Source organism: Cynocephalus volans, chromosome 16 (assembly GCF_027409185.1).
Source record: "Cynocephalus volans isolate mCynVol1 chromosome 16, mCynVol1.pri, whole genome shotgun sequence".
Taxonomy (NCBI): domain Eukaryota; kingdom Metazoa; phylum Chordata; class Mammalia; order Dermoptera; family Cynocephalidae; genus Cynocephalus; species Cynocephalus volans.
The window spans coordinates 48,314,181-48,341,770 of NC_084475.1; the positions used below are offsets into that span (position 1 = coordinate 48,314,181).

The window sequence follows — 27,590 nt, forward strand, 5'->3', positions numbered from 1 at the left end:
AGGTGGACAAGCAAGGCCCCTTGAACAGGTGGTTTCCTTTGTTGAGAAGTGCAGCTGGAGGACGCTGCGTGGGCCACTGTGCCTCACACACCCAGGCGGGGCTCTGGGAAACACATGGTGACAGCATAGCCTTCTGTTTGTCCAGGGGTTGATATCAAATAATAGCTTTGGAGGCAAATAACTCCTCCTATTTTACTGAGTGCAGCCCTGGGCCAGGGAAAGTAGAAAATAAATAAAAATACTGTTTGTTTCTCCACAAATATATGGTGTAGATCCAAACTGAAGGCAAAAGAAGAGTACTTTTTCCCTAAATAACTGAATTTTAGGGCTGGCTGGTTAAGTTCAGTTGGTTAGAGCATGGTGCTATTAACACCAAGGTCCAGGTTCAGTCCCTGTACCGGTCAGCCACAAAAAACAAGACAAAAAACTGAATTCGAAAGTTTTTTGCTTTTGTTTGTAGTTTATTCTTCAAACTTAATTTTCAGTTAGTGGAAGGGGTTAGAAACTCACGCTATTTCTAAAGTTCTTGATATCAATGAAAGAACCAGGTACAAATCCTCTTACAGAGAGAAACCAGCAGAGCATCCTGGCTTTCAATATGGGACACATAGCAAGACTGTCTTTGTGGGTCTTCATGAGATGGTGAATAGGGACGCTTTGGATACACTAAGTGATGTTCATGTGCCCTTCTGTTAGGTGTCCTCTGCCCTGACCCTGAAAGATGCCAAGCGAAGGCGCTCACTTCAGCTATGGAAACCTCCGGAAGAGGCACGGCCACTCCCACATCACAGCTGAAGCGTAAGTTCAAAACCAGACCCAGCAGGTTTCCAGCTCCTGTCTGCTGACAGCCTGCTGATTCCACCCGTATGTGCTGTCCACAGAACTCCCCAGTGCCGATCTCTCAGACAGTAGGAACCCTGGTGACAAAGTGAGGAGACTGTAGCCCTACAAGGGGTTCACTCAAGCTTCTCTGAAGCCAAACAGGCAGGGAGATAGGAAGGGTAAAATGTTGGATCTTACCATTTTTGTCTGCATTCTTGGCTATCAGGCATTAGCCATAGGTTTCCAAGCAGAAAAACATCTGTCTGGGATCCAGATGCTTCTTTCCTCAAGCCTTGTTCTGTCTACTCAACTCAGGCTCCTGATGGTGGTTTGCAAACAGAATAAAAGTAAGTTGCCAGTGAGTGTGAAGGGCAGGTGTGTGCAACTCAACCTGCAGACTGACTCCAGGGTGAAGATGGTGGCCACAACCTTTGCATCATAACTTTATCCTAAGGAGAGGTATTTGGTATCAAGAGTTAATTAAAAATAAGTATTTATATGATTAAGCATTTCTAAGTGCTAGGCATTGTATACTGGCATTGTATACTAGGCACTGTACACTGTTCTTATCTTTGAAAAAGCTCACAGTCTAGTGGGAGAGTTAGGTAAGAGATTAATTTCAGCAAATGTAAGTGCTGTAATGGGAACATGGAGGCTTCAGGGACACACTCTCATGTGTTAGGAATGGGGAAGGGCGTGGTGGCAGGAGAGGATGCTCCATATTGAGTGGGGACTCCAAGACAGCAAGGAACCAGGTTTTTATTTGGACCATCTTTTATGTGGTCTGCTCAGCACCGCTCTCCCTTTGGAAAGAGCTGTTGAAATACCTTTAATAGTCAACCAGCAGGGACAAGCCAGTTGTAGACCCCATCAAAGGCGCTGAGGAAGAAAAACCCTAGTGGGATTTTCTAATACACCTGCATGGTCAATTAGAGATGGGAGTGGAAATACCTTCTAACGAAATGTCCCAAGAGCAAAAATATACTCTTTGGGGTGGGGGTGGGGAGTACATTGCACGTGGTATTAATTAGGATATTGTTTCCACTTCTGTATGATAACTCAACAGACTGTTCAAAATGTAATTTTGTTTATCTCTCATGTAATAGTCCAAGAGTAAAAAGTCCAAGGCCTGTCAGTTTCCCTCTCTCTGTTCGCTCCCCTTGGACGCTGCCTTCGCTACATGGTTGAAGACATGCTCCACCATCACCATGTCTTGCCAACAGGAAGGGACAGATGAAGGAGAGGCTGGGCCATTCCTTTCAAGTGACACACATCACTTCTGCTCACCCCCCACACAGTGACACCCACTGTGGTGGGCCTCAACCTTGCTGTGTTGTAAATGAGGAAAGGTTTAGAGTCCTTAGGAAACGTGCAGCTGGACACGGAGGCACTGGGGTTTAAATCCGGGTCTGTTTACCTTCAGAGTCCTTGCTATTAAGCACTATGCCACAGGCTGACAGACACAAATATTTGCACAGTCCCATCCAAAGAGGCCAGGGCAGAGATCGGTATCTCTTGGTGTGAAGCTGAAGGCTGCATGCTGCCTCACTGGAGCAGGAGGTTGTCGCTCAGTAGGCTCAAAACAGTTGTCCTTTGCCATTTAGTACCATCACATCCATGGGGGGAACCTAGTGGCTAGGTGGCATCCACAGCCTACTTTCAGGGTCCAGCCAGCAAGACAGAAACCAGTTAGCCTTTAATATAAGGAATTGGTTAAACAGGCGTTGGGGCTGAGGAGGCAGAGAAGACACAGAGGTGACCCAGAAGCACTGAATGAAGGGAAGGGTGGGGATCACCAGGACCTGGAGCTGGGAGAAGGGACCCCAAAGAAATAGGACCCAGATCTTTGAGGAGGAATTTCTGTCTGGCTGGTGCCGGTGCCTCAGGAGCTTAGAGGAGGGGCCCGTGAATCAAGCACTCAGACCTCTGAGCGGGGGGCACTGGCTTGTGCTCTTGCTGGTGACAGGTGTAATGGGGCTTGAGTGGCAGAAAAGGAGCTGGTGATTGGGACCAACTGACAAGATGCAGAACTGTTGTGGGGGTGACACTGACAGGAACAGGAAGAAGACCGGAAAAAGAAGTTCCTTCTAGAACATAGAGCACTCTGATGGGAGCTAATGAGCAAAGGAGAAGCGGGGTTGCAGAGTCCAGCCCCAGCGCCACAGAGCAGAGCACAGAAAGGCGGGTTTGGAGTTGAAGGACAATAACTTAATAAAGGGCACAAGAGGTTTATTACCATCATCGTCTATAGGACCGCTCTGACTGAAGCCATAAGCTTTCTGTGTCTTGCAACTGGAACAAGGTGCTTATGCAGGGTCAGGTAGACTCTCAGGCATCTTCCTTGAGAACATAGGGAACCTCTGGGTTCTAGCACAAAAGGAAAATAGCTATTCAGCCTCAGTGTATGGGAGCTGCCCTTTATAAGCAAAAAGCCACTCCCTTTGGCATTTTGCTGTCTGTAGGAGAACCAGATGACCGAAGTCCCCACCCTGTGTCACTCTTTGCCTCAGTCTGTGAGAGAAGAAACCATGATCTGTGCAGGAGAGTGAAAGAGATCAGTCCAGAAAATAACTAACTATGCACAGGGCAACCAATGGCAGGACTCATTCGTCTCATGAAAGGTCCCTGCTCAGCTGGCTGCCTGTGTAAACAGGTGCGGTAGAGGTGGGGGAATGGGGACATCTTTACTGGAGCAACACATCTCCCAGATTCTCTAAGGATATTTATCCATGTCACAATTATGCCACCAGGTAGGATGAGGAAGAGCAATGCAAAGTAAATTCCCACACCCAGCCAAAAAGGACGGCCTACCTGCTTTGAGTGATATCAATTTCTTGGAAACCTCAGTGGAAAGGGGCTCTTCCAGTTGAGTGAGTGTAAGTCACCCATGGAGCTGGTGAAAATGCAGATTCTTATCTGCTGCCAAGCAAGAGGCTGATTTGGTAGGTGAGGATCTGCACTTCAACGTGAATCTCAGGTGATTCTGCAGCAGATGGTATTTGGGTGACACTCTGAGGATCTCTGCTAAGCTGGGCAGTAGGTTCTTCTGCTGTGTCTGACATACCCTGGTGTGTTTTTGCTCTCAGCCACTTGGATGTGTTGTGAGTGCAATGTGACTGTGTGTAAAGAGCTGCAACAGAGCTCTGTCTGTGTCAAGACGTTCAAAAGATGACCACAGGGTAAAATTAGAGCACAGGCTTGTTCACGGGGAATTGAATCAGCTGCCTTCAGTCATGAGAGCTCACTGAAAGCTCCTTATGACAGCTTCATTTTAGGAAAGAGTGAGTCTACAGGAAAAGCCCTGGCCTGGAAGATCGGAGACATGGGGTCTGGCCCAAAGTCTAGTGCTCACTTGCTGGGTATCTAGTGAATGCTTGTTCTGCTACTTACCGATTGTGCAGTCTTGGGCATTTTACCAGCCTAATGTCAGCTGTAAAATGAACATCACACCTACCTTGGAGAATTGTTGTGAGGATGAAATAAAAGATCTATGTGCTTAGCCTGGCACAAATTAGTACTCAAGAAATGGTAGACTAGTCACTATGGTGGTGGTGATGTTGATGAATCTTGGTAGGTCTCAGCTTCATGATATAAATGGGTCGATTGGCCTATGTAACAGTCAAAATTTCCATCTAGCGCCATCATCCCTTGGTTCTCTCAATCCCATTTGGAGATGGACAGGACAGGCTTGGTGCCTCAGCAGCCTTGAGATGGAGGTGGTCTGGTCGGTAGTATTGGACTCAAGTCTCTCTAGGAGAAACTTCCATTTGACCTTGTTTCTCCTGTCACTGCTCAGTCTCTTGTAAATCACCCAGCTCTGCAGAACCTTTCTCAGCAAGTTGACAGCCACAAATAACAGACTCAGTACTCTCAGTTTTCATCATGCTGTGATGCGGAAAACCAGGCAGATGTTAGCTAATTGACAATGTTCTGTGGGGAGTGCATAGCCCCAGGCCCTGTTTCCAGGGCCATTGAGGTAACTATAATGCTTTCCAAGGGTCACTGGACACAGGGCCCAACAGGCTGGTTCAGATCCCCAGATTGGCATCTCACTGCTAAGGATCAAATACTTCCCAATAAGTGATGCTGCAACTTTGCTCTGGGTTCAGCTCAGACACTTCTCCCCAGAGCACAAGGGCACAAACGATACAGATGGACTCTGGTTTGAATCCTAGTTCTGTCTTGTGCTAGCTCTGTATGACCACCAGCAAGTCACTTAACCTCTGCATTTATTTCCTCATCTGTGAAACGGGGATGATAAATGGTGTGTACTTTATAGGGCTGTTGTGAGAGTTAAATAAGCTAATGCATGTAGAACGTTCAGCACAGCACCTGGCTTATAGTAGATGTTCAGTCAATGTTAATTTTCTTTCTTTTTTTTTTTTTTTGGAGTCGGGAAAAATGCTTTAAACAAATCCTGATGATAAGAAAAGATAATTCAGCTCCAATAAATATATTGTCCACATAAGGACCAGTTGCTATAGCACCTCTTGTGCCTGGAACTTGGATGCTCGGGCCATGCCAGTTAGCAGTGCTCCTGTGGGCACACACCTAAGAGGTTCCTAGACAAGTACTTGTCCCCAGACACAGGAGCTAGAGGTCTAGTGGGGTGCCTGGTATGGGAGGTGAGAAACTACTTGGGAACTGGGGAGTGCTGTTATGGTCTGTCAAGGCCTTATGAAGAAAGAAGATTGATTTATGTTTCATCACAATCTGAAAAAAATGTTTCTATGCCAAGTTAGATTTGTTTGTTCATCTCTTGGGCCAGGGCCATGGGAATTGGCATCCTGATAGCGATCCTGGGAATTTTACTGCTCATTGGTTGCTGGTATTGTAGAAGACGAAGTGGATACAGGACCTTGACGGTGGGTATAGTTCCCACTGCTGGAATTCCTCCAGATCCACAACTCTTTCTACTTCTTTCTCTGAATTTCTGGGGAATGGGATAACATTCTTATGATCACCTCTAGCTCTCATTCCTGCTTCTGATGAATCTTTTGCTAGATTGTACTTCTTGCAACTCTTCCTTTGCCTCCGCCCAGGCATGAACCCCAACTAGGAACTTGCCTGGTGTCTTAGTTTGTTTTGTGCTTCTGTAACAGAATATCAGAGACTGGGTAACTTATAAGGAAAATAAGTTTATTTGGTTTATGGTTCTGGAGGCTGGACAGTCCAAGTTGGTGGGGCTGCATCTGGTGAGGGCGTTCTTGCTACATCATAACATAGCAGAAGGCATGATGACATGGGTGAGAGAGCATGAGAGAGCAAGAGGAGGTCGCACTCAAGTATATAACAAGCCCATTCTCATGATAAAAAACTCATTCCCATGATAACAAACTCATTCCCACAATAATGCGGGCAGAGCTCTCGTGACCTAATCCCGTCTTAAAGGTCCCATCTCTCAACACTGTTGCATTGGGGATTACGTTTCCAGTGCACAAACTTTAGGGGACACATTCCAAACCATAGCACTCCATCTCTTTGGTTCTACTCACAGCAAAATGAGTACTTGGCTGTTGTGTGTAGCTGGGCACTGATGGTTTGCGGGGCACAGGGAAAGGTGTTCGTGGTCCTCTTGCACAGCAGACCGAAGGACGTTAGACACCTCAGGTCTTACCAATCCTTCTAGGGATTCTTGCTGGTTCTGCTACTCCACTTAGTGGCCCACTCCTATCTTGTCTCTTTACTCCTTTCCTCCCGGGTTACCTGGGCATTCTAAGTTCTTCTAACTTTTTTATACTAAGCAGCCCAGGATATCTAAGACCTCTCCTGACATCAGTGCAATGAGAAAACCATCTTCCCCTGAGCAGCACAAAGGATCACTGTTATTTGTTTATTTGTAAACAGGTTTCATCCTCCTTACATGGCCAGCCAATATGGTTTTAATCACATTTTTTTATCCAAATAAGTAGGAAGCTAACACAATGACATAGTCCAGTCTTCTGACACCAGGATATTCCACAAATGGGAAACATCAACTGAGTCTATAAACTATAAAACCTACAGGTTCCACAACCTCACTTCAAAGCCAGGTAGCACTTTAGCACTTAAGCACCCAAAGGCAGTCTCCATATTGAGTGATGCAATGAAAGGAGAGTTGCAACTCTCTCTCTCTCTCTTTCCTGTTATTACAAATCTGAAAGCTTTTCAGGTTGATGAATAATGGAAAAAAAATTATCTTTACAGAAGATTTTGGAAAGTCCCATTCCTCATTCAGAGGAAAAGGTCCTGTGAAGGACAGGAGGGCTGGTGTGGGTGGGGGTTTGGAGCTTGGCAGTATGATGAGGAGAAAAAGAAGGTGAGTGATGCAAGCTTTAAATTCTTTCCCTCCTTGCCAGGAAACCTGGGCAGTCTCATGTCTTCTCTTCTCTAATGTCTTGCCAGTGTCCCAAATACAAACTGCGAAAGGCAGGACAAATTTGGAGCTGACATAACCACCGAGCAGATACTTCTCCCTTCTCTTTATGAACTGGGACAGAGAATATTTCATATTTATCTCTGTACCTCCAGTGCCTAACACGGTGCCTGGCACATAGCAGTCACTCAATTGTATGGCATCAAGATTTAATCTCACTGTCTGCCACTGACTTTCAGTGACCTTAGATTTTGATTTTTCCAACTCTCATTAGCTCTATTCTACACCTAGACGTGGTGGAAACACATGTGATATGACAATATATCAGTTTTTATTTAACATATATTTTCTATATATTTATTTCATTATATATCAAAAATCCAATGATTTAGTCTTTCAAGGAGTAAAAGCTATACAAACTTAATATGTTGGTACTCATTTCCTACCAGTCCACGATTAGCAGCTTTATCCACACAAAGACATTGATTTTTCTCCTTTCTGCTTTAATGCTCTCATCTTAAATTTATTCAATTTAAGAATTTTTTTTTTTTTTAAATATGACTGGTAAGGGGATCTTAACCCTTGACTTGGTGTTGTCAGCACCACGCTCTCCCAAGTGCGCAAACCGACTATCCCTATATAGGGTTCTGAACCTGTGGCCTTGGTGTTATCAGCACCACACTCTCCCGAGTGAGCCAAGGGCTGGCCCCAATAACAGAGAGTCTTAATGTCATGTGCTCAGACACTGTGAGCATTTTGCTTGGTAAGGTTCAAGTTCAACCTACCATGCCTCCATTCCTCTAGGTCTAGATCAGTGGTTTGTAGAATTTCTGCAATTTTTATGAGATAGAAATAAGTTTAAATCCTCTGGTTCCCATAGTGCCTAAAAAAGTGCTCTCTGTCAAATTTATTTTTTAAATTAATATTAAAGTCTTGTTTTGAGACTTTCATATCTACAGAAAAGCCAGATTGGGAATCAACAATCTAAGACATTTAGGCAAAATTATATAAAATATTGCATTAAGTACTGCACTTAGTTACATAATTACCTTCCTTTCTCTCTTGGTGATTCTATTTCCATTTTAAAGCAGAAGAACATAAATGACAATAAATACAAGCTTTGGGTATCTAAATTACTCTACCTTTAGCAACCCTCATTAAACTTTGAAATGTCTGCTTTCCAACTTTCATTGACCACAGAATGGTAGTGAGGTTGGTTGGAATTTAGATATTCTAAAGTTTCTCCCTTCGTGAGCAATTCCCCTGAGCCTTGAAAAACATCTTTTGAAAGGAAAGACTGATTTTTGCAGCAACATGTTTCTGCAGCAAGGAGTGGGTGGGAAATCATCTGTAAGGAACTGGACGTTTTGATTCTTGAAGAATTTCAAGTCCCCTGCTGAAAGATCAGCTTACACTCCTGTCTCAAGGCACTGTGTTTCTCAATGCATAGTCAGGGCCAACCTGCACTAGAATCATCTGGGGTTCTTGCTAAAATGAAGATTCTAGGACCATCTATGGTGGTGAGATCCAGGAATCTGCATTTTAACACGAACATTGAGTTTGAATGTAAATACAGAGAATTGGCAGTGAACTGGGTGAGTGCATCACACCCCATCCTATGGCAGGTGAGAAACTTTAAAAAGAAGAAAAAAGGAAAAAAGCGGTAATTGACAAGTATAGTTTTATTTTTTCCTTCATAATCAGTATACTTTTCATGTCTTTTTTTTTTCTTTTTCCTTTTTCCATTTTTTTTTTTTTTTTTAAATCTCATTACATTAGCTAGGACTCCCAGTATGATGTTGTAAAGGAATGGTAAGAAGGGATATCCTTGCCTTGTTCCTGATCTTAGTGGAAAAACTTCAAGTTTCTCACCATTGAATATGATGTTAGCTGTAGGTTTTTTGTAGATATTCTTTAGCAAAGTTGAGGAAGTTTTCCTCTGTTCCTAGTTTACTGAGCATTTAAAATTATGAATGGGTGTTTGATTTTGTCAAATGCTTTTTCTGCATCTATTGATATGATCATGTGATTTTTCTTCTTTAGCTTGATGATGTGATGAATTCCATTAATTGACTTTCCAATGCTGAAGCAGCTTTGCATACCTGGGATAAGTCCCACTTGGCCATAGTATATAATTCTTTTTATACATTGTTGGATTTGGTTTGCTAACATTTTGTTGAGGATTTTTGCATCTCTTTGTTCATGAGAGATGTTGGTCTGTAGTTTTCTTTTCCTGTAATATCTCTGTGTGGTTTTGGTATTTGGGTAATGCTGGCCTCACAGAAAGAGTTTGAAAGTATTTCCTCTGTTTCTATCTCCTAAAAGAGATTGTAGAGAATTGGTAACATTTCATCCTTAAATATTTGCTAGAATTCACCAGTAAATCCATCTGGGCCTAGTGCTTTTTGTTTTGGAAAATTATTAATTACCAATTGGATTTGTATACTAGATATAGCTCTCTTCAGGAGATGGTCTAGTTCTTCTTATGTGAGTCTTGGCAGATTGTGTCTTTCAAGATTTGATCCATTTCATCTAGGTTAACAAATTGTTGCTACAAAGTTGTTCATAGCATTCCTTGGTTATTCTTTTAATGTCCATGGGATCTGTAGTGATGCCCCTCTTTTATTTCTGATATTAGTAGCTTGTGTCATCTCTCTTTTTTCATAGTTAGACCCAGCTAAAGACTTACTGATTTTATTGCTCTTTTCCAAAAGCCAACTTTTGTTTTAGTTGAGTTTTTCTATTGATTTCTTGCTTTCAATTTCATTGATTTCTGCTCTAATTTTTCTTTCTCCCCCCCCCCACTGCTCACTTTGAACTTAATTTGCTCTTCTTTTTCAAATTTCCTAAGGTGGAAGCTTAGATGATTGATTTTAGATCTTTCTAATATATGCATTCAATATTATAAATTTCCCTATAAGCACTGCTTTTGCTGCAGCCCACTAATTTCTATAAGTTATATTTTCAATTTCATTTAGTTCAAAATATTTTAAAATTTCAATTGAGATTTCTCCTTTGGCCCATGTTTTATATAGAAGTGTGTTGTTTAATCTTCACATACTTTGGGATTTTTCAGCTTTCTGTTGTTGATTTCTAGTTTAACTCTATTGTAGTCTGAGATCAGACATTGTATGATTTCTATTCTTCTAAATTTGTTAAGATGTGTTTTACGGCCCAGAACATGGTCTGTCTTGCTAAATGTTCTATGTGAGCCTGAAAAGAATGTGTATTCTGCTGTTGTTGGATAAAGTAGCCTATAGCTTATATCTAGTTGATTTATGATTTTATTGATTTCAACTATGTCTTTACAGATATTTTGTCTGCTGGATTTGTCTATTTCTGATGAAGGGGTGTTAACCTCAAAAAACCAACAAACATCAAAGATAAACAATAAAAGGGAAGAAAGGAATAAAAGATATTTAAAACATCCAAACTAAAATTGATAAAATGCCAGGAGTAAGACAACACCTTTCAATAACAACCCTAAATATAAATGGATTAAACTCCCCACTCAAAAGACACAGACTGGTTGATTGGATTAAAAAGCTAGACCCAACTATATGCTTTCTTCAAGAGCATTACCTCACCTATAAAGACACACACAGACTAATAGTGAAGGGATGGAAAAAGATATGCCACACAAATGAAAACCAAAAACAAGGAGGAGTAGCTATTCTTATATCAGATGAAATAGACTTTAAACTAAAAACCATAAAGAGAGACAAAGAAGGCCACTATATAATGATAAAGGGATTGATCCAGCAAGAAGACATAACAATCATAAATATATATATATGTGCCCAACACCAGAGCACCCAGATATATAAAGCAAACACTATTGAGCCTAAAGAAAGTGATAGGCTCCAATACAATAATAGTTAGGGACCAGAACACCCCTGCCTCAGCACTGGCTAGATCTTCAAGGCAACAAATCAATAGAGAAACATAAGATTTAAACTACACTTCAGACCAATTGGACCTGGCAAAACATTTCACTGAACAACTACATAATATACGTTCTTCTCATCAGCACATGGAACATTCTCCAGAATAGACCACATGTTAGGTCACAAATCAGGTCTCAACTAATTTTTAAAAATTTAAATCATTTCAGATATCTTTTCAGACCATGACAGATTAAAACTAGAAATCAACAAGAAGCAAAACTCTGGAAACTATACAAATACATGGAAATTAAACAACATGCTCCTGAATGACCTATGTGGCCAAGAAGAAATTAAACAGGAAATCAAGAAATTTCTTGAAACTAATGAAAATAAAGACATGTCATACCAAAACCTGTGGGATACTGCAAAAGCAGTACTAGAAGGAACGTTTATTGCAATAAACACATCAAAAGAATAAAAACATTTCAAATAAACTACCTAATGCTACACCTCAAAGAACTAGAAAAACAAGAACAATCCAATCCCAAAATTAGTAGACAGAAATAATTTAGAGCAGAGGCAAACTCAATGAAATAGAGACCCCCAAAATGATACAAAATATTAATGAAAAAAAGTGGTTTTTTGAGAAGATAAACAAAATAGACAAACAATTAGCTATGCTAACTAAAAAGGGAAGAGAGAAGACCCAAATAACAAAACTTAGAAATGATACCACAGAAATATGAAGAACCATTAGAGGCTATAATGAACAACTATATGCCAACAAATTTGAAAACCTGGAGGAAATGGATAAATTTTTGGACACATACAAACTACCAAGACTGATAAAGGGGTGTTGAAGTCTCCAATGATAACTCCAACTACATAGTAAATTCAACTATGTCTCCTTGAAGTATTATTCTCTTTAGTACTGATCTTGTAAAAGATCCAAAATAAAGTCAGTTTCTTGTGGACAATACATATTTGGGTCTTGTTTTTTTAATTCACTCTAACAATCTCCGTCTTTTTTTTTGGTACAATTAGACCATTTGACGTTCAAAATGATTATTAATATGTGGGATTAATATCTATTATATTTGCTACTGTTTTCTATTTGTGTTTTTTTGTTTCTATTTTTGTCTTCACTCTTTTTGTGGTTTTTAAAATTTAAAAAAATTTTGGCTCTGATTAATATGGCTTTTGTGGTTTTGAGCATTTTATATGGTTGCATTTTCTCTTCTTCCTTAGCATATCGGTTATATTTTCTTTTTAAACTTTTTTTTAGTGATTGCCCTAGTGTTTGCAATATACATATACAACTAACCCAAGACCACTTTTAAATAACACTATACCACTTCATCAGTAGTATGACTACCTTGTAATAACAAAATCATCCTAGTTTCTCCCTCCTTTCCCTTTTATCATTGCCTTCATTCATTTTACTTTTGTTTAAGCATACAAAAGCATATGCGTATTTAATAAAATACATTGTTGCTATTACTTTGAAAAAAGTATTATCTCTTAGATCAATTAATAAGAAAAATAAAAGTTTTTACTTTCACTTATTTCTACTTAGATACACTTCCTTTCTTTATGTAGATCTGAGTTTTTGACATTATTTCCCTACTCTCTTAAGAACTTCTCAACATTTCCTGCAAGACAGGTCTACTGGCAACAAATTCTCTCACTTTTTGTTTGTTTGAGAGAGTCTATTTCTCCTTCAATTTTGAAGGGTAATTTTCTACAAGGTTTATTTTATAGATTCACTCTTCTTTTTTCCTTCAAAAGGATTCATTGACTAACTACTGGATACCAGGCATTGCACAACTGCTTTATCTTAGTTAATTCCCACAGCAACTATGAGAGATAGGTGGTAATATCTTCCTATTACAGATGCAAAAACTGGAAATCAGAGAGGTAAAGTGACTACCTTGAGGACACACAGCAAGTAAATGACAGAACCTAGACTAGAACCCATTCTTAAAACTTTGGCTTCCTTCTCTTTTCTTTAATGAACTCAAATATTTTTTATCACCCACTTAACTTTTATTAATTTATATTTCAGGACAAGCACCTCCGTGTTGGTACTCAAAGTACCTTAACAGGAACATGCCCATGTGAAGGGCTTGGTCATCAGGAAAGCAAACTGTCTTTTAAAGAGAAAAATTGTAAAACTGTGGTAGGTTGAGATCCTGCATCAGGATATTTTTATGTATGGCTGCTTTTAACTCAAATGAATAAATTATTCCCAACTTAAAAAGTAAGAACAACACGAATGTACTTAATGCCACTAAACTGTACACCTAAAAATGGTTAAAATGGTAAATTTTATATATATTTTACCACAATAAAAATAATAAAAACAGAAAACTAGGGAAGCACAGAGATTTTCTTTAATTGTGTCCTCTCATACCCAGATTTTTCAAGGTCAATAATGAGAGCTCTACATGTAAGATCCAAAGGAAAAATTTGGTTCTGAAAACAGTATCCTTTTGTTTTATGTTTTAAGTTACACTTGCCTTTTTCATGAATGTAGATATACATAGGTGTGGGAAAAAAGTAATTATTGGTCATTGTATAGAGCTATGCTGTCTGATAGAGTAGCCACTAGACACATGTAGCTATAAACATGTGAAACATAGTAGTTTAATACAGTCTGAATGAAGATATACCATAATACATAAAATACACTATGTACAAAATATTATAATTTATTAATAATTTTTTACACCGATTACATGTTGAAATAATTATATTTTGATATATTGGGTTAAATAAAATATTTTATTAAGATTAATTTTACCTGTTTCTTTTTGTTTTAATGCAGCTAGTAAAAATGTAAATGTTACATATGTGGCTTGTACTATATTTCTATTGGACAGCATTGGTGCAGATGCAGTATAGCATGATGGCTGAGAGCACTGACTCTGGAGCCTAATTAGTGTTTGATTCTTAGTTCCACGACTTACTAGTTGTGTGACCTTGGGCAAGTGACAACCTCTGTGCCTCAGTTTCTCACTCTGTAACATAAAGACAATGAAAATACTCCTAGAATTATTGTGAGCATTAAATGAAGGCCTGGCACATTTGTGCTCTGTTGGTAGTATCAATGTGCCATTAGACACAATGACAAAGAACTATGTGGTAAAAATTCAATGTATATTAGTGTCTGTAAACAGGGTTTGAAAATTCATTAGTTAGGGCTTGAAACTTCTACCAACATGGATAGGTAAGCTTCTCCAGGCATAGATAAGCTTCTGAGATTCTGGGAAACCTTCTAGCCCTATTTTTCTCTACCCTTCCCCCCAACAATGTTTCAACATTGGGCAGAAATTAGATGTAAACACTAGAAGTTTTAGTCCATAGCCAAAGTATAACTATGATGCTAAGAAGCATATATACTGTTGCCAAGCCCACATCTTCCCTTTCTCATTCTCACAGGTTCCCAATGCTCCACCTGCTTATGAGAAACTTTCTGCAGAGCAGTCACCACCACCTTATTCACCTTAAGAGCCAGCGAGGAACCTGAGAAATGCTCGAAGTGATTTTCCTCACACTTTTGCTTGAATTTAACATAGACATCTAATGTTCTGCTTTGGAATGCTGCAGGAACCATGTACATCATCTCTAATAACAAGCCAGTGTTAAATTCTAGTAGGGCAACTAGCAGTACTAATCAAGTGAAGAAATGATGAGAAATAGTAAAATGGGAAAAACTTTATCAATAAATGTTGTAATACATGATACTATGTTTCAGTATAAATGCTAATAAATCTATGATGATATTTTCTGAGGGGTAGAATTCAAGTTGGTATTCTGGGGCCATCCAATTCCTTTGACTTGAAATTTGGCTAATAACTAACAAACTACTATTCAGATTTTTGAAGAAGCAACCTCTTGACCAATGTAAACTGTACATAGAATTGTTACAGGTGAGTATGCACTATGGAGTGTTCATGAAGGATACCTTCATATGTTTAAGACAAAGAGCTGATTGACCTATTTATCTGATCAGGAAAATGTCAGCAATGTCTCTTTGTATTCCAAAGTTCCGCGATACTACAATAACATACTGTAAAGAGCCTAGATCTGAAGTAATACATATAATGCAGTTCTAATTACATTTCACTTCAAGGCTCAATGCTATCATAATTAATGTCAAGAATTTTCTATTAAACCAGAAAGTGGTGTAAGGTTTAAATATGTAAAAACTACTGTAGTTTGGCTGATGTCTGTGTATTGCCTTAAATGTCCCTATAGCAATTTAGCTCCCATGGTTCCCAAATCCCTCTCACAAGAACATATGTAAGAAATCATAAAGAATCAGAGATTCTGGATTGGTGTTATTACTTGCATAGCAACATCGCATCTTTTTTTTTTTTTTTTTTTTTTTGGCCACATTTCCATATCACCCTATTTGTATCTAATATTTTTCTTTCAGTCAGCTCTCTTAAAACTTTTTTGGCTTAAATTTACATCATCACCCAAAATAGAAAACCAGTATCACTTTTCATAAGTACAGGATAACTATAAAAATTAAAACAATGAAAGCAAATTATTTTTATTAAAACCTAGGAAGATATTAATGGTTGCAGAAGGTGGTGAACCTGTGACCTGCTCTCTTTGTTAATAAGGGAGATTAGCAAGAATCAAAGGTTAAAGGCTGTCTCTGACATCATCAGAAAGCTTAGCAGAGTTTTAACCCTTTTTAAAAAATTTTGTGGCTGGTTGGTGTGGGAATCCGAACCCATGATCTTGATGTTATAACACTGCACTCTAATCAACTGAGGTAACCGGCCAGCTACAAGAGTTTTAAAGAAATGACTTTCTCACTATGTGATTGTTACTTAAAGCTGAGTCAGTAAACTGCCTAATATCATCTTGTGTCATTGGAAACAAACACCAGCATAACATAACTGTGCCATTTTCTATCAAAGACAAGATTGCACCAAAGAAAAAAATATATGGAATAAAGAGACTGATAACAAACATTGGAAAAAGATGTCATTAAACAAAATATAGTCGTCCCTTGGTATACCTGGGGGGATCAGTGCTAGGACCTCCCGCATATACCAAATTCTGTGGATACTGAAGTCCAACACTCACCACTGAGGAGCCCACATATATGAAAAGTTGGCCCTCCTTATTTGTGGATTCCACATCCCATGAATACTGTACTTTTGATCTGTGATTGGTTGAAAAAACCTGAGTATAAGTGAACCTGTGCAGTTGGGGGTCAACTGTCGTGCCATCTTATCACTTAAGATAAGCACTCCTCCCACCCCAGGCTCATCTTACCAAGCAAATAAATGAATTCTAAGCCAAAAAAAAAAACTTCATTAGGCATTTGGCCACTTTCTTCCCTTACCACAAGGCCTCCCTTAGCTTCAGTCCTCCACATCTATAGAGGGCCCTGTGGCTTGAGCCCTAGTTCCTTCTAAGACCCCCAGACTGTCATCAACTGAGGGTTCTCTCCTTTCCCTATGGAAAAGGCTCTCCTTGTAGAGTCCCTCAAATAGTGTTCCATATGATGAAAAAAGAGTCTTGGGCTGAATCTGCCAGAAATTAGCATTGAAATTTTGTTGAAAGGATTAGAAGGTGCCTGATTCAGAAAGAAGGACCTGATCCTTCACAGAGGCAGCCACACTTCTGAAGATGACTTCCTGGATTGGAAAACAATCGCAGGGCAACCCTGGGAGCCATGTGCTAAAGATGGAAGGGGTCACATAAAGCAAGGAGGAGCCTGGGTCACTAAGTCACCACTGAAGGAGAGTCTTTTCCATGTAGGAACACTTGGATTACCTGTAGGGACAAACTGGCCTCACAAAAAATCCACGAAATATCAAGACATTGCCATTCTGATATTGAAATCGAGGGCCCTGTTAGTCAATATTTTTACTGAGGCTCTTCAGTGCTTTGTCCCTGCCACTTGTATTGACCAAACACAAATGAGCAGGGGAACCTTCAGGGAAGGGAGGTCCTTGTGACCTTTGTAGGTAGGATCAGGCTTTCCTGCTTTCCACAACTAGTAAGGAAACTTGAACTCAGGGAGCCTCACCCGTTAAGCATGGGCACAGGGGTCCTCTACTGCAGTGTGTCCCACCTTTAAACCCTGACATGGCACTGCTTTGATCCCCTAGACTTCCTGTAGGGCTGGGTGAGGACTATAGTGGTCAGAGCTCATGGCTGGTCTCCCCTGGCTGCAATCAGCATTTTCCACTTGCCCAAATACACTGTACAAATATCACTTTCTGTTTGTGCAGTGATTAGGGCAAAGTTAGACAGCACTGTTTTGACAGAACCTAGTCTTCCCCTTCCCCCCCCAGTCCTCAATGGTGTTGTTTGATGCTTGAGACAAGGCTCAAGTCTCTATGGCTTTCCCTGGGTGACTGATATAGCCTCTCTGATTGTATTTACAGTAAATAATAGGCATACTTGAAGCAGGAAAAACGCGCTAGCCAAAAGATTTTCTGCCCAGGTTAAAGTCAGTGAGATTAGACTGATTACACAAACTGATGATGCTTTCAAGTTACCTCAAGTGGAGACCAGCCCTCTGAAGTTACAAACACTGTTTGGCAGCACTTAGTGAATATCTGGACAGGTCCACTTGTCACTTGAGGATATTGTAGACCTTCTCCAAAAAGAACAGAAGGGAGTCCCCTAAACTTTCATTTTATTGCTCATTCTCGAGGACATAGTCATTTGAAGATGCATCGAAATCCCTGTCTCAAGTGATTGATGCCAAAAACATCTTAAAAACATCTCAGAAGAACTTCAGAGGAAAATCATGAATGGTTGGGATGAAAACACTCATTTTTAAGAAAACCTAAAGCTGCTATCCCAAGAAGATGCAAAATGGAAGAATAAGTGTGGGAAACAGAGAAACAGAAAAAAATGCTCAACAACTTGAAAACAGGGAACAAAAGGGGCTCTTGATCTTGTAAATGATCAAGAGCCTTTTAAAAAATCTCCAAAATCATACTAAAGAAGTAGTAAGTAGTAGTAAGTAGAAATAGAAGTAGATAAGTTTGCCTGCCCTCTTTAGAGAAGATTATATGGCTGATGGCAACTTGAAAATAGACAAAGAGAAAATTAGAAAATTGAGAACCTCTAGACTGTCAATCAAGTGTCAATTTAAATAAATACACTGATGCTATTAAATGTGCCCTTAAAAAGATTTGAAGGAGAAAAACAAGGACCATTTAAGAAGAAAAATCAAATGACTCATAGTTCAAATGAATGGTCTCTAAACTGAATAAGCATCTTTGTAGTCTGAAAATGAAGTCTGGATGTGAGATTCAAAAACTTCAAAGTTTTTTGAACACACACTGGGGAAAGGACAGTGTTTTCAATAAATAGTGCTGGATATCCATGTGTAGAAGAGTGAAACTAGACCATATATCTTACCATTCTCCAAAATCAACTCAAAATGGATTAAAGACTTAAATATAAGACCTGAAACTATAAAACTCCTAAAAGAAAACACAGGGGAAACACTTGAACAAGTAGAACTGGGCAAAGACCTTATGAAGAAGACCCCAAAAGCACAGGCAACAGAAGAAAAAATACATGTGATTATATCAAACCCAAAAGCTTCTGCACAGCAAAGGAAACAATCGAGTGAAAAGACAGAATGAGAGAAAATATTTGTAAACCATACATCTGACAAGGAATTAGTATCCCTAGAATATATAAGGAACTCAAGTAACTTAACAGTAAAAAAACAAATAATATGATTATAAAAAGGGCAAAGGAGCTAAATAGACATTTCTCAAAGGAAGACAAATAGATAACGGGTACATGGAAAAATCTTCAACATCACTAATCATCAGGGAAATGCAATTCAAAACCACATTGAGATATCATCTTACCCCAGTTAGACTGGCTTTTATCAAAAAGACAGGACATTAAGAAATGCTGGCAAGATTGTGGAGGAAGGGGAACGCTTCTACACTGTTGGGACTGTAATTAGTGCAGCTATTTCTTTGGGTATATACCCTGTAGTGGGATCGCTGGATTGTATGTTAGTTCTACCTGTACTTGTTTGAGAAACCTCCATATTGTTTTCCCTAATGGCTGTACTAATTTACAACCCCAGTCTAACCGGATGATATCTCACCTTCTAAACTATACCATGCCCTTTGGCTTTTCTAAGCATTAAGCACCATACTATGAATAGTAAATGCTTGTTGCATAAATAATAATAACTGGGGCAAATGACAGCATTATAGTGGCAATAGGCTTTAGGCTTCAGTTGATGGCAAAACAACTTCTGGAATTATTGAAGGTAAATTGTTTGTCATTTCTGTTATATTAGTGTAATTTTTGACAATTAAAATCCCCATCAATTTTCTTAGGTCAGTTTCAGAACTTGTCACCTTCTCAAGCTTTTAATATTAAAAATGTCTAAATTCACTTTCTTGGTTATAAATTAATGATATCCTGGATCAAGTAAACATTTTCATTGATCTTAGTGTATATACAATAGCTATCACTACTTTAATCATAAAACTACTTATGTCAATTATTAAATACACCCAAAAAACTAGAGGTTTGGAATGGAAGCAGGGATAAAAACAGCCACTTAGTATTATATATATCTTCATGCATATATATGCATGCATATATACACAGACATGCTTATATATATATAATTTGTTTTACTAAACACAAAGGAAAAACTTTTCGGGGGGGCAGAAAAAAATCACAGGAAATGAGAGGAAAAGGAAGCGCTAACCCATCAGAAAGATGTATTTCAGCATATTTTAACTTAGTATTTAAAATGGTATTGAATACAGACATCCAAATGGCCTAATTCTATACTAAGTGTGGAAACATAAACCCTCTAGTATCACAAACTCTTTCACATAGCACTGTGGTGACTTTCTTCTTTTACATATATGCCTTTATAGATGACGTTTAAGTGGTAACACTGAGCACACAAACAACTGAGGAATTTGACTTTGTACTCTTTAGCCAGGATCCCAGAAATCCACATGACCTACAAAGCTGGAAGCAAAGAAAAGGAATTTGGCTTTTAGATTACATAAATGTATTATTTTAGTCAAATTCCTAGTTCAAAAAAATGGAGTACTAGTTTAAAAAGTAAACTAGACCTTAAATAATATAAGAAGTTATCTAGATTTCTCATTCACTTACTCAACAAGTATGTATTGAATATTGTGTGCCAGTTGCTGGGGTGATGATGACTGACAAGGTACTTGTTTTTAAGAAAGGTGACAGGCATTAAATAATTGCAAACAAACAATTATTTTACAGTTGTGAAGGAGTGCTATGTCCTTCTCAGTCTATGTCCTTTTCAATATACGAGTGACTGCGATATCATAATGCTGGCTTGGGTATGGCAAAGAGCGGAAGTTATGTAACATGTACTGAGAACCTGTAATGGGACATTAAGTCACAGAGAAAATCTAGGATGACCTTGAAGTGTCTCAAACTTTCTAGAAACTAAAAGAAAACTAGAGTACAGTGAACAAGGAAGACAGTAGGTTGAAATGAAGTTGGAGAGGATGGCAGGAACTCTTGAAGAGCTTTTCAGGTCATAAGCGGGAGCTTCACTCTAATGGTTTACCAGGTCACACAGAGATTTGAAGATCATATTAGGATTTCAGATTTAGGAGTTAAAAAGATTTAGTGGTTAATTAGTTTAGGTCCTTCACTGGGATTAAAGTTGGGCCACAGGTCATTTAGTAAATTAGTTTCTGGAAGTGGTTTAGAGAATTCCTTTGAGACAAAAGGTGAGCAGTTTTAGGTTATTTGGTTTTAAAAGCTGAGTATGTAAATACACTCATTCGTTGAGCACTACCAGTGTGCAATCCAATGCACTTCAAACATTACCCATTCTGAAATCCAAGGGCTTTCTAAACTGACAGGGAAACAGTGAGGGTGACCGAGTAGAGCACAGACATGACTGAAAAAGGTACTGTCTTAGAGCATAAATGCAGGTTTTTGAGATCCTATACCAAGTTTCCAGAAATACTCACTGCCCTCTTCACTTTGATAACTACTACATTTTGATGTAGTTTCAAAGGAAAACTTTAGGCCTACTCTTCCATATCATTTTCAGCCCGGATGAGCATGCAATCAGTGTCTCAAACAAGAAATGGATATAAAGATCCAATAAATATAACACTGTTTAAAATAAGGCATATTCTGAAATACTACCAAGTCAAACTCTGAAGAGGTAGATGAGCCATAAAATTTGCTTTACAATGGAGTTTATGTAATTGCTCTGTAATTGGGGGGGGGGGGGAGGCAAAGCACTTATAATTGAAAGTGTCCATGCTCATTTTTTGTTCTAAACTAAAAAAAACACCTCATGTTCCTTTTTTAAAAAAAGATGAACAGTAAGGGGATCTTAACCCTTGACTTGGTGTTATCAGCACCACGCTCTCTCAAGTGAGCCACAGGTTGGCCCCAAAACACCTCTGTTCTTAAATCAATATCTTTGCAACTTCCTTTGAATCTAAAATTATTGAAAAATAAAAAACTTTTAAAAAACTTTTTGGGGTGCATAAACAGAAACCAAATATATTGGCCTGAAAAAAAATCACTTATTTTGGTCAGTGTAGAATTTGGTGATGGATGTAAAAAAAAAAAAAGTTAAAACAATGAAATCTAGTCAAATTTTGTAACGGAAGTAATGTAGAACCATGGAGAAAGCAGTTAAAACATTATACTAATATATACACTATAGTGTTAACTTTGTTTTCCCTTTATAGCCGGCCCTTAATGATTAACTAAGATTGCATCAAAAGTAGATATCCTGTCTCACCCGATGATTCAAACTCTCAAAGCAGGAAGCAGCTGTTCACCATACTTGAATGTCACTCTGTCTCCCCAATACGTTTACCTAAATACCAGCCCTCAGTCAATTGGGGAGGCAGTTGAGACTTTACCCTCTGTCTTCTGATTGACGTTTTCCAAAATAAAAAGCCTTCCCTTTAAATTCTATCTGGTGGGTGTGATTGGTGACCCTATAGCAGTGAGGGACCCACATAGGGAAACCCCTGGGACTCATTCCTTACCAACATCTGGTTCAAGTACTGGCTCTACCAACCACTATCTGGGTAACCTTAGGCACATCTCTTAACCTCTCAAGAGAGTACTGTGAAAACCAAATGAGATATGTAAAATTTGTAAACTGAAAAGCCTTGTACAAGTGCTAGCTATTATTAATTCAATTTTCCCAGTCTTAACTTCTTTTTGTAAAGGATTTCATTTATATAATGGATCAAGAACACACTTTAAAAATGGCATTCAAACAAAGACATACAGCAACTCAGTTTATTACACGCAGATTCTTCTGCATTGTTGCTAACAGTTCACTGGTCCAAAATTACTAAAATACTTAAAAAACTATACATTATGTAAACAAAACATAAATAAGACAGCATAGTTCTTTGTACATATATTTAGTACAGGTTGTTAGGGATTTAGGAATATGTACAATTTTACACCATGGACTGCATTTTTCACAATGCATAAATATATATATATATTTTTTACAGAGACAAAAATAAGATTTCACTAATGACAATACCATATTGTAGATACGCCTCAATAGTCCAAATGCAAGAAGAAACATGTCAATGTAAGTGTGCAAAAGGCTAACTTACTCTAAACTAGTCAAACTTGACTTTGTTCAATTTATGTTATAGACAGGTAAATCCTGACTTGTGGACTTCAAACAAAGAACCTTTGAAAACATCCTCATACCAATGAGTGAAACGGAAAAAATTTTTCCCTCCCCAAGAAAACAAAGCCTTGTTACAAGCTAATAAAAAGATACATTAAAACAAACACACAACTATGTATAGTATGTTTTCAACAGTATAATAGTTAAAATTTGTATGGGAGTCAAAACAATGCCCCATTATTTAAAAACTGGCTTTTAGTCTAAATTCAAGATGCAGCTGTGTCAGGCTTCTCTAAACCAGATGACTGAAAAGCAGGGAAGACAGAGGCAGGATTCCGACTGGCAGATACGACAATTTGAGAGAGAGAAGAAGAGAGTGAAGAAACCTTAGATGCTGGAGTATTTATGGTATTCAAAATGGCTCCTTCTGGGCTAACTAACAATTTTTTGACAGATGTGTCCAAATGAAATACTGAAGTGTTACTTGGCAGTGGAGGATTACTGGAGCAAATGGCAGAAACCAAAGATGTCTTAGCCAAAAGAGTAGCTGGAGGAGACTTAATTACTGAGGTCAATGATCCTGTTGGTGCAGGAGGTGAAACAGAAACCTTAGCAGTTGTGTTTACCACTTGTGGTGGTGTATGTAATATGGGTAGAGAACTTGTATTCTCAAAAGAGTTTACAATTTTTGGAGAGCTTCTTAGAGAATGTTTTATGGGCTGCCCACTTAAAGAATTATTTGATGCTAATGTGATCTTCTGGGCTGGGTTATCTACTGGTGTAGGCTGAATGTCTCGGCCACTGTTAAGAACTAAGGGAGGTACATATTTTGAATTAGTAGATATAAGGAGAACATGGCTGCCAACTCCAAGACCTTGTGGTGGAACAATAAACCGAGTTCCATTAATCATGATCTGAGTACCAGGTGCTAAAGGTGTACTGGTGCTGATGACTATTTTTTGTTGAATAGAAGGTTCACTGAACTGACCTCCTACCAGACTAGTTACATTTGATGATGCTGTAGCAGTGTGAATGGCAGAGACACCTGGAGCAGAGCTGTACCTAGGGGATGATTTTACTAAAGTAGGGGACATTTGCTGGTTTGGCAGAGAAGCAAAATTGGAAATATTAATTATTTTACCTGGACTTGGTAAAAGGGATGACAATTCAGTTTGAGGTTTATTTGTGTTTACATTTGTTGGCACTGTAGTTGAAATCCCTGGTGACTGAAACCGAAGAGAAGTCCGAGATTGTCTCTTAGAAAGAGATACAGAATGTGTAGTTCCAGGTACTGTTGCTGAATGTGGAACTGTGTTGATTATTTTAGGGGATGCAGTCACAGGTTTAGGCAAGGTAACAGTAACAGGGATTTGCAAAGCTGATGTTAAACATTTAGGAGACACTGTTGGTTGTGTGGTTGAAATCAGAACAGATGATGCAAGATGTCCTGTTTTCACAGTTGATATAGCCACAGTGTTTCCGAGATTTGACGTGCAAAGTCTATTTGACAAAATAGGCGTAATTCTTGAAGAGGTATCATTTCCACTGACTAAAATAGGAGGTCGTGTCCCAACTGAAGCAGAGGTTGAGGTCACTGAAAGGGAACCCAAAGATACATTTGCTCCAGTTACTGAAAACATGTTTACTGCTCTTGCTGCAGAAACCACTGATTCATTAACAGGAGTAATATTTTGACTCACAAAATTTGAGTTGACTGGAATTGAATTACCACTTGTTGACAATGGCAAAACATAGCCCTTGCTACTTTTGTCTTCTCCTTTTGGGGTTACATTTTGCAATATGTTAATTGATGGTATAGCTGGCACACTGCCTGAAGTATTTACAATTGCTTGACCTATGTTTAGTCCAATTTTCACATCTTTTATTTGAGAGACAGTTGGTGATGAATTTATTTTTACTGGTGCTCCCACTGTAGATGGAATTAGTACTATCTGGGGTTGCTCTGGAGTCTTAACATATGTTTTATTCAAGGGGGGAGGAAGAGTTTGTTTTAATGATTCTGCAACAACAGTTGGGGTTGAAGTTCCACTGGGAATGGGAGCATTAATAAAAACTAATTTCTGGGCAGAAACACCTGTAGATGTTTGTGCAGGTGTCACATTAATTGCAGTTCCACTGTTAGAAGAAAGAATAGGTGGAGCTGATACCAGCATAAGTTTCTGAACTGGAGTCCCACTGATCACATCTCCATTTGTGGCTGCTGTTGCTTCTGATCTTGTAACAGGGTAACTTTTTGTGATATAATCTATTTGTTGCTGCTTAGTTGGAGTATGAATAACGTTTGCATTGGTTTGTCCAAAATTTCCTGTTGATATGCTAATTACACTTACTGAACTATCTGTTGTTGATGGTAGCAGAGTGCTACAAGAAACAGAGGACTTCAAGGGAGAAGAGGGCATGTGTGAAGTTTTATCTGTTGTGTGGCCCAGATTATCATTGCTGGAGGTTTGGCCTAATGTGAGATTGAGATTTTTCCCCATAGATGGATTAAAGCCACCTGGTATGGAAACAGAAGTTGGTGTCTTGCCAAAAGGTGGGAGACTAGATATAGTAGTTGTTCCAGCTACTGAAGAAAAAGCAGATGATGATGAAGCTGTTGATTTTGGCACCAGAAATGCCTGAAGCTGAGGAGCAAAAGTGAAAACTGAACTTGAAGACAGACTGTTGGGTGAATTATGATCTGGATTGGTCTGTACTTTTACAACTCCAGTGTTCCCACCTCGTGTCCTAACAAGAATTGACTGTGAATCTCTTATACACACAGTTTTCAGTTCTTGCTTTGCTTCAGAAGAGTCAGCAATTTGTTGTGCAAAACAGTTGAGGGAACTACCAGGATTTGTAGATCCACTTAGTGTTGTTGCTGATAACAGAGGCTGAACTGTTGAGGAAATGGTGGGTGAAGAAATGGGCTGGGAGAACGTGGCTGCTAAAACTGTATTCTTGACTTTTCCTGTCTCACTCTGGCTAATCTTAACTGGTGGTGTTAATAAATTACTTAAAGAGGTTGTAGGCAACAAAGACTGTGGTCTAGCACTACTCATATTTGATAAAGGTGTAACTGTCTTATTAAAAATTGTATTAGGTAGTTGGGTTGAAACAGTTCCTGTTGAGTTGACAAGAACTGATGCTAAAGAAGAGTTTGCATTTGCTGTTTGTGAGAAAGATGAACAACCTTGTCCTGTCCCTTTTTGCTGAAGTGGTGGTATTTCTTTTGCAATTGCTTTTCCTTCCTTGTGCTGAATCACAAAATTCTTAGGCAGAATAAGAACCTGCTGCATGATTTTTTCTCCAGTTTTAGGATCCACTACAGGCTGCATCTGAATCTTTACAGAGCTGTTATGAAGATCTACTGGCAACCACTGGCGGCTACAGGGCATTTTGTATACCATCTGTAGAGGACCTTTGGTACTGGTGTGGGAGGTCAATGCTGGCTTTATGGGGCTTGCTTCTGGAGGAGATATAATTGGCTTTTCCACAGTAACAGCACTTCTACCTGTGGAAAGGGGCAGTTGATTTGTTAAGGTCACTTTGTTCCCAATATTCTTTGCAAGCAAGGCCTGAATAGGTTTGGTCCCTTTCTGTAGAGTAGATGCTGGTACTGAATCCACTGAAGCTAATGACTCTGGAACTGATGGTTGTATATGCTTTGATTCATTCAAACAATCAATCTGCATATCACCTTCTAAATTCTCAACTGTTGTCTCATTTGTGCTTAACTTTGCTTTCTTCCTTGGGGAAAGCTCTTTTGTGCTATCATCCAGATAACTAGTTTGTTTGGACTGTCGTTTAAGTGTTTTAAGCAGTGTCTTCGATACATCTTTAGAAGGCAATTCTTTTTTCATCAGCTTGCTTCTGGCCATGGGAAAATCTATTTCTGACAATTTCATAACATCTGAAAATTATAAAAAGAAGCATTTTGTTTATACAAAACAGCAACTGAATAGCAATAACACCAATTACAAAAAAGAAAGTCCATCTTTTAGCTGGCGATTTATTAAGAAATCTACTGCAGAGTGATTCAAATGCACCACTGATGGAGATAAAGGTAAGATGACCTTTGACCTGGTAATCTTGATATCATAACCACGCCCAAGAGCAACCTATTATTGAGAAAATTATTTTTGGTCAAATTCTGTTAGTTCTGCCACTACCGCAAGAGCAAAAGGAAAATTTTCATCTTTTAAAGTGACACTCAAGCCAACAATTAGGGCTCAGAATTTAATGTGGAAAGAAATCTAGTCTAGTTCACCTCATACAGAAAGGGAAACCTTGATACCAAAGAGAGATGATTCTTCATTCTATTCTATTTTTAGAGACTCTAAAGGATGAAAAATGTCCAGCTTTTTCTGATGTTTATTCTTACAGTAAAAAAATTTATATTCATAACTAGTCAAACTGGGTTGATAAAAAGTTACTCTTACAATTCACTGATTCCTGTTGAGTTGACAGGAACTGGAAAACAATACATTTCAAACCACGAACTTTCGTACTAACCTCCTATATAACTAAAGGAAGTCATTAAAATAGATTTACAGAATAATATAATCTGATAAACTGAAATGAATTACAGGCAATCTAATCCAGCCTCCTATCCTTGTTAGAATGATATCATTCTGGTCTCATTAGGCCATCAACCTTGGTCATTCCTCCAAAAAACCATCTTTACAATATTAGGGACTTGTCAAATTCCATTTAAAGCAAACTTTAGAAACAGTGCTTCGAAAATAGTACTAATAAAAAGAAGAGAATGAACCAATTACAAACGGATTACAGATCAAGGATGTGTGGTCTGTAATGAGTAATGATGCACCTACAATTTGGAATCAAGCATTGGCCCCAGAAACTC

General features: G+C 38.7%; 2 protein-coding genes across 4 annotated transcripts in view; one reads left to right on the top strand and one right to left on the bottom strand.

The window, feature by feature from the left end:
• Nucleotides 1-721: 721 nt before the first annotated feature.
• On the top strand, nucleotides 722-14,574 carry MLANA (melan-A). The gene is made up of 4 exons (XM_063080300.1): nucleotides 722-798; nucleotides 5,591-5,687; nucleotides 13,130-13,243; nucleotides 14,506-14,574. The coding sequence occupies exons 1-4, from the start codon at nucleotides 722-724 to the stop codon at nucleotides 14,572-14,574; spliced, it is 357 nt and encodes a 118-aa protein (XP_062936370.1).
• A 7,904-nt stretch (nucleotides 14,575-22,478) lies between these two features.
• BRD10 (bromodomain containing 10) overlaps nucleotides 22,479-27,590 on the bottom strand; it is a 98,764-nt gene continuing 93,652 nt past the window's right edge. For all 3 annotated transcript variants that reach the window (XM_063080921.1, XM_063080920.1, XM_063080919.1), the window contains one exon: nucleotides 22,479-26,636. In XM_063080921.1, coding sequence (XP_062936991.1) covers nucleotides 22,990-26,636 — 3,647 coding nt within the window. In that variant the 3' untranslated portion in view covers nucleotides 22,479-22,989. The remainder of the gene's footprint in view (nucleotides 26,637-27,590) is intronic.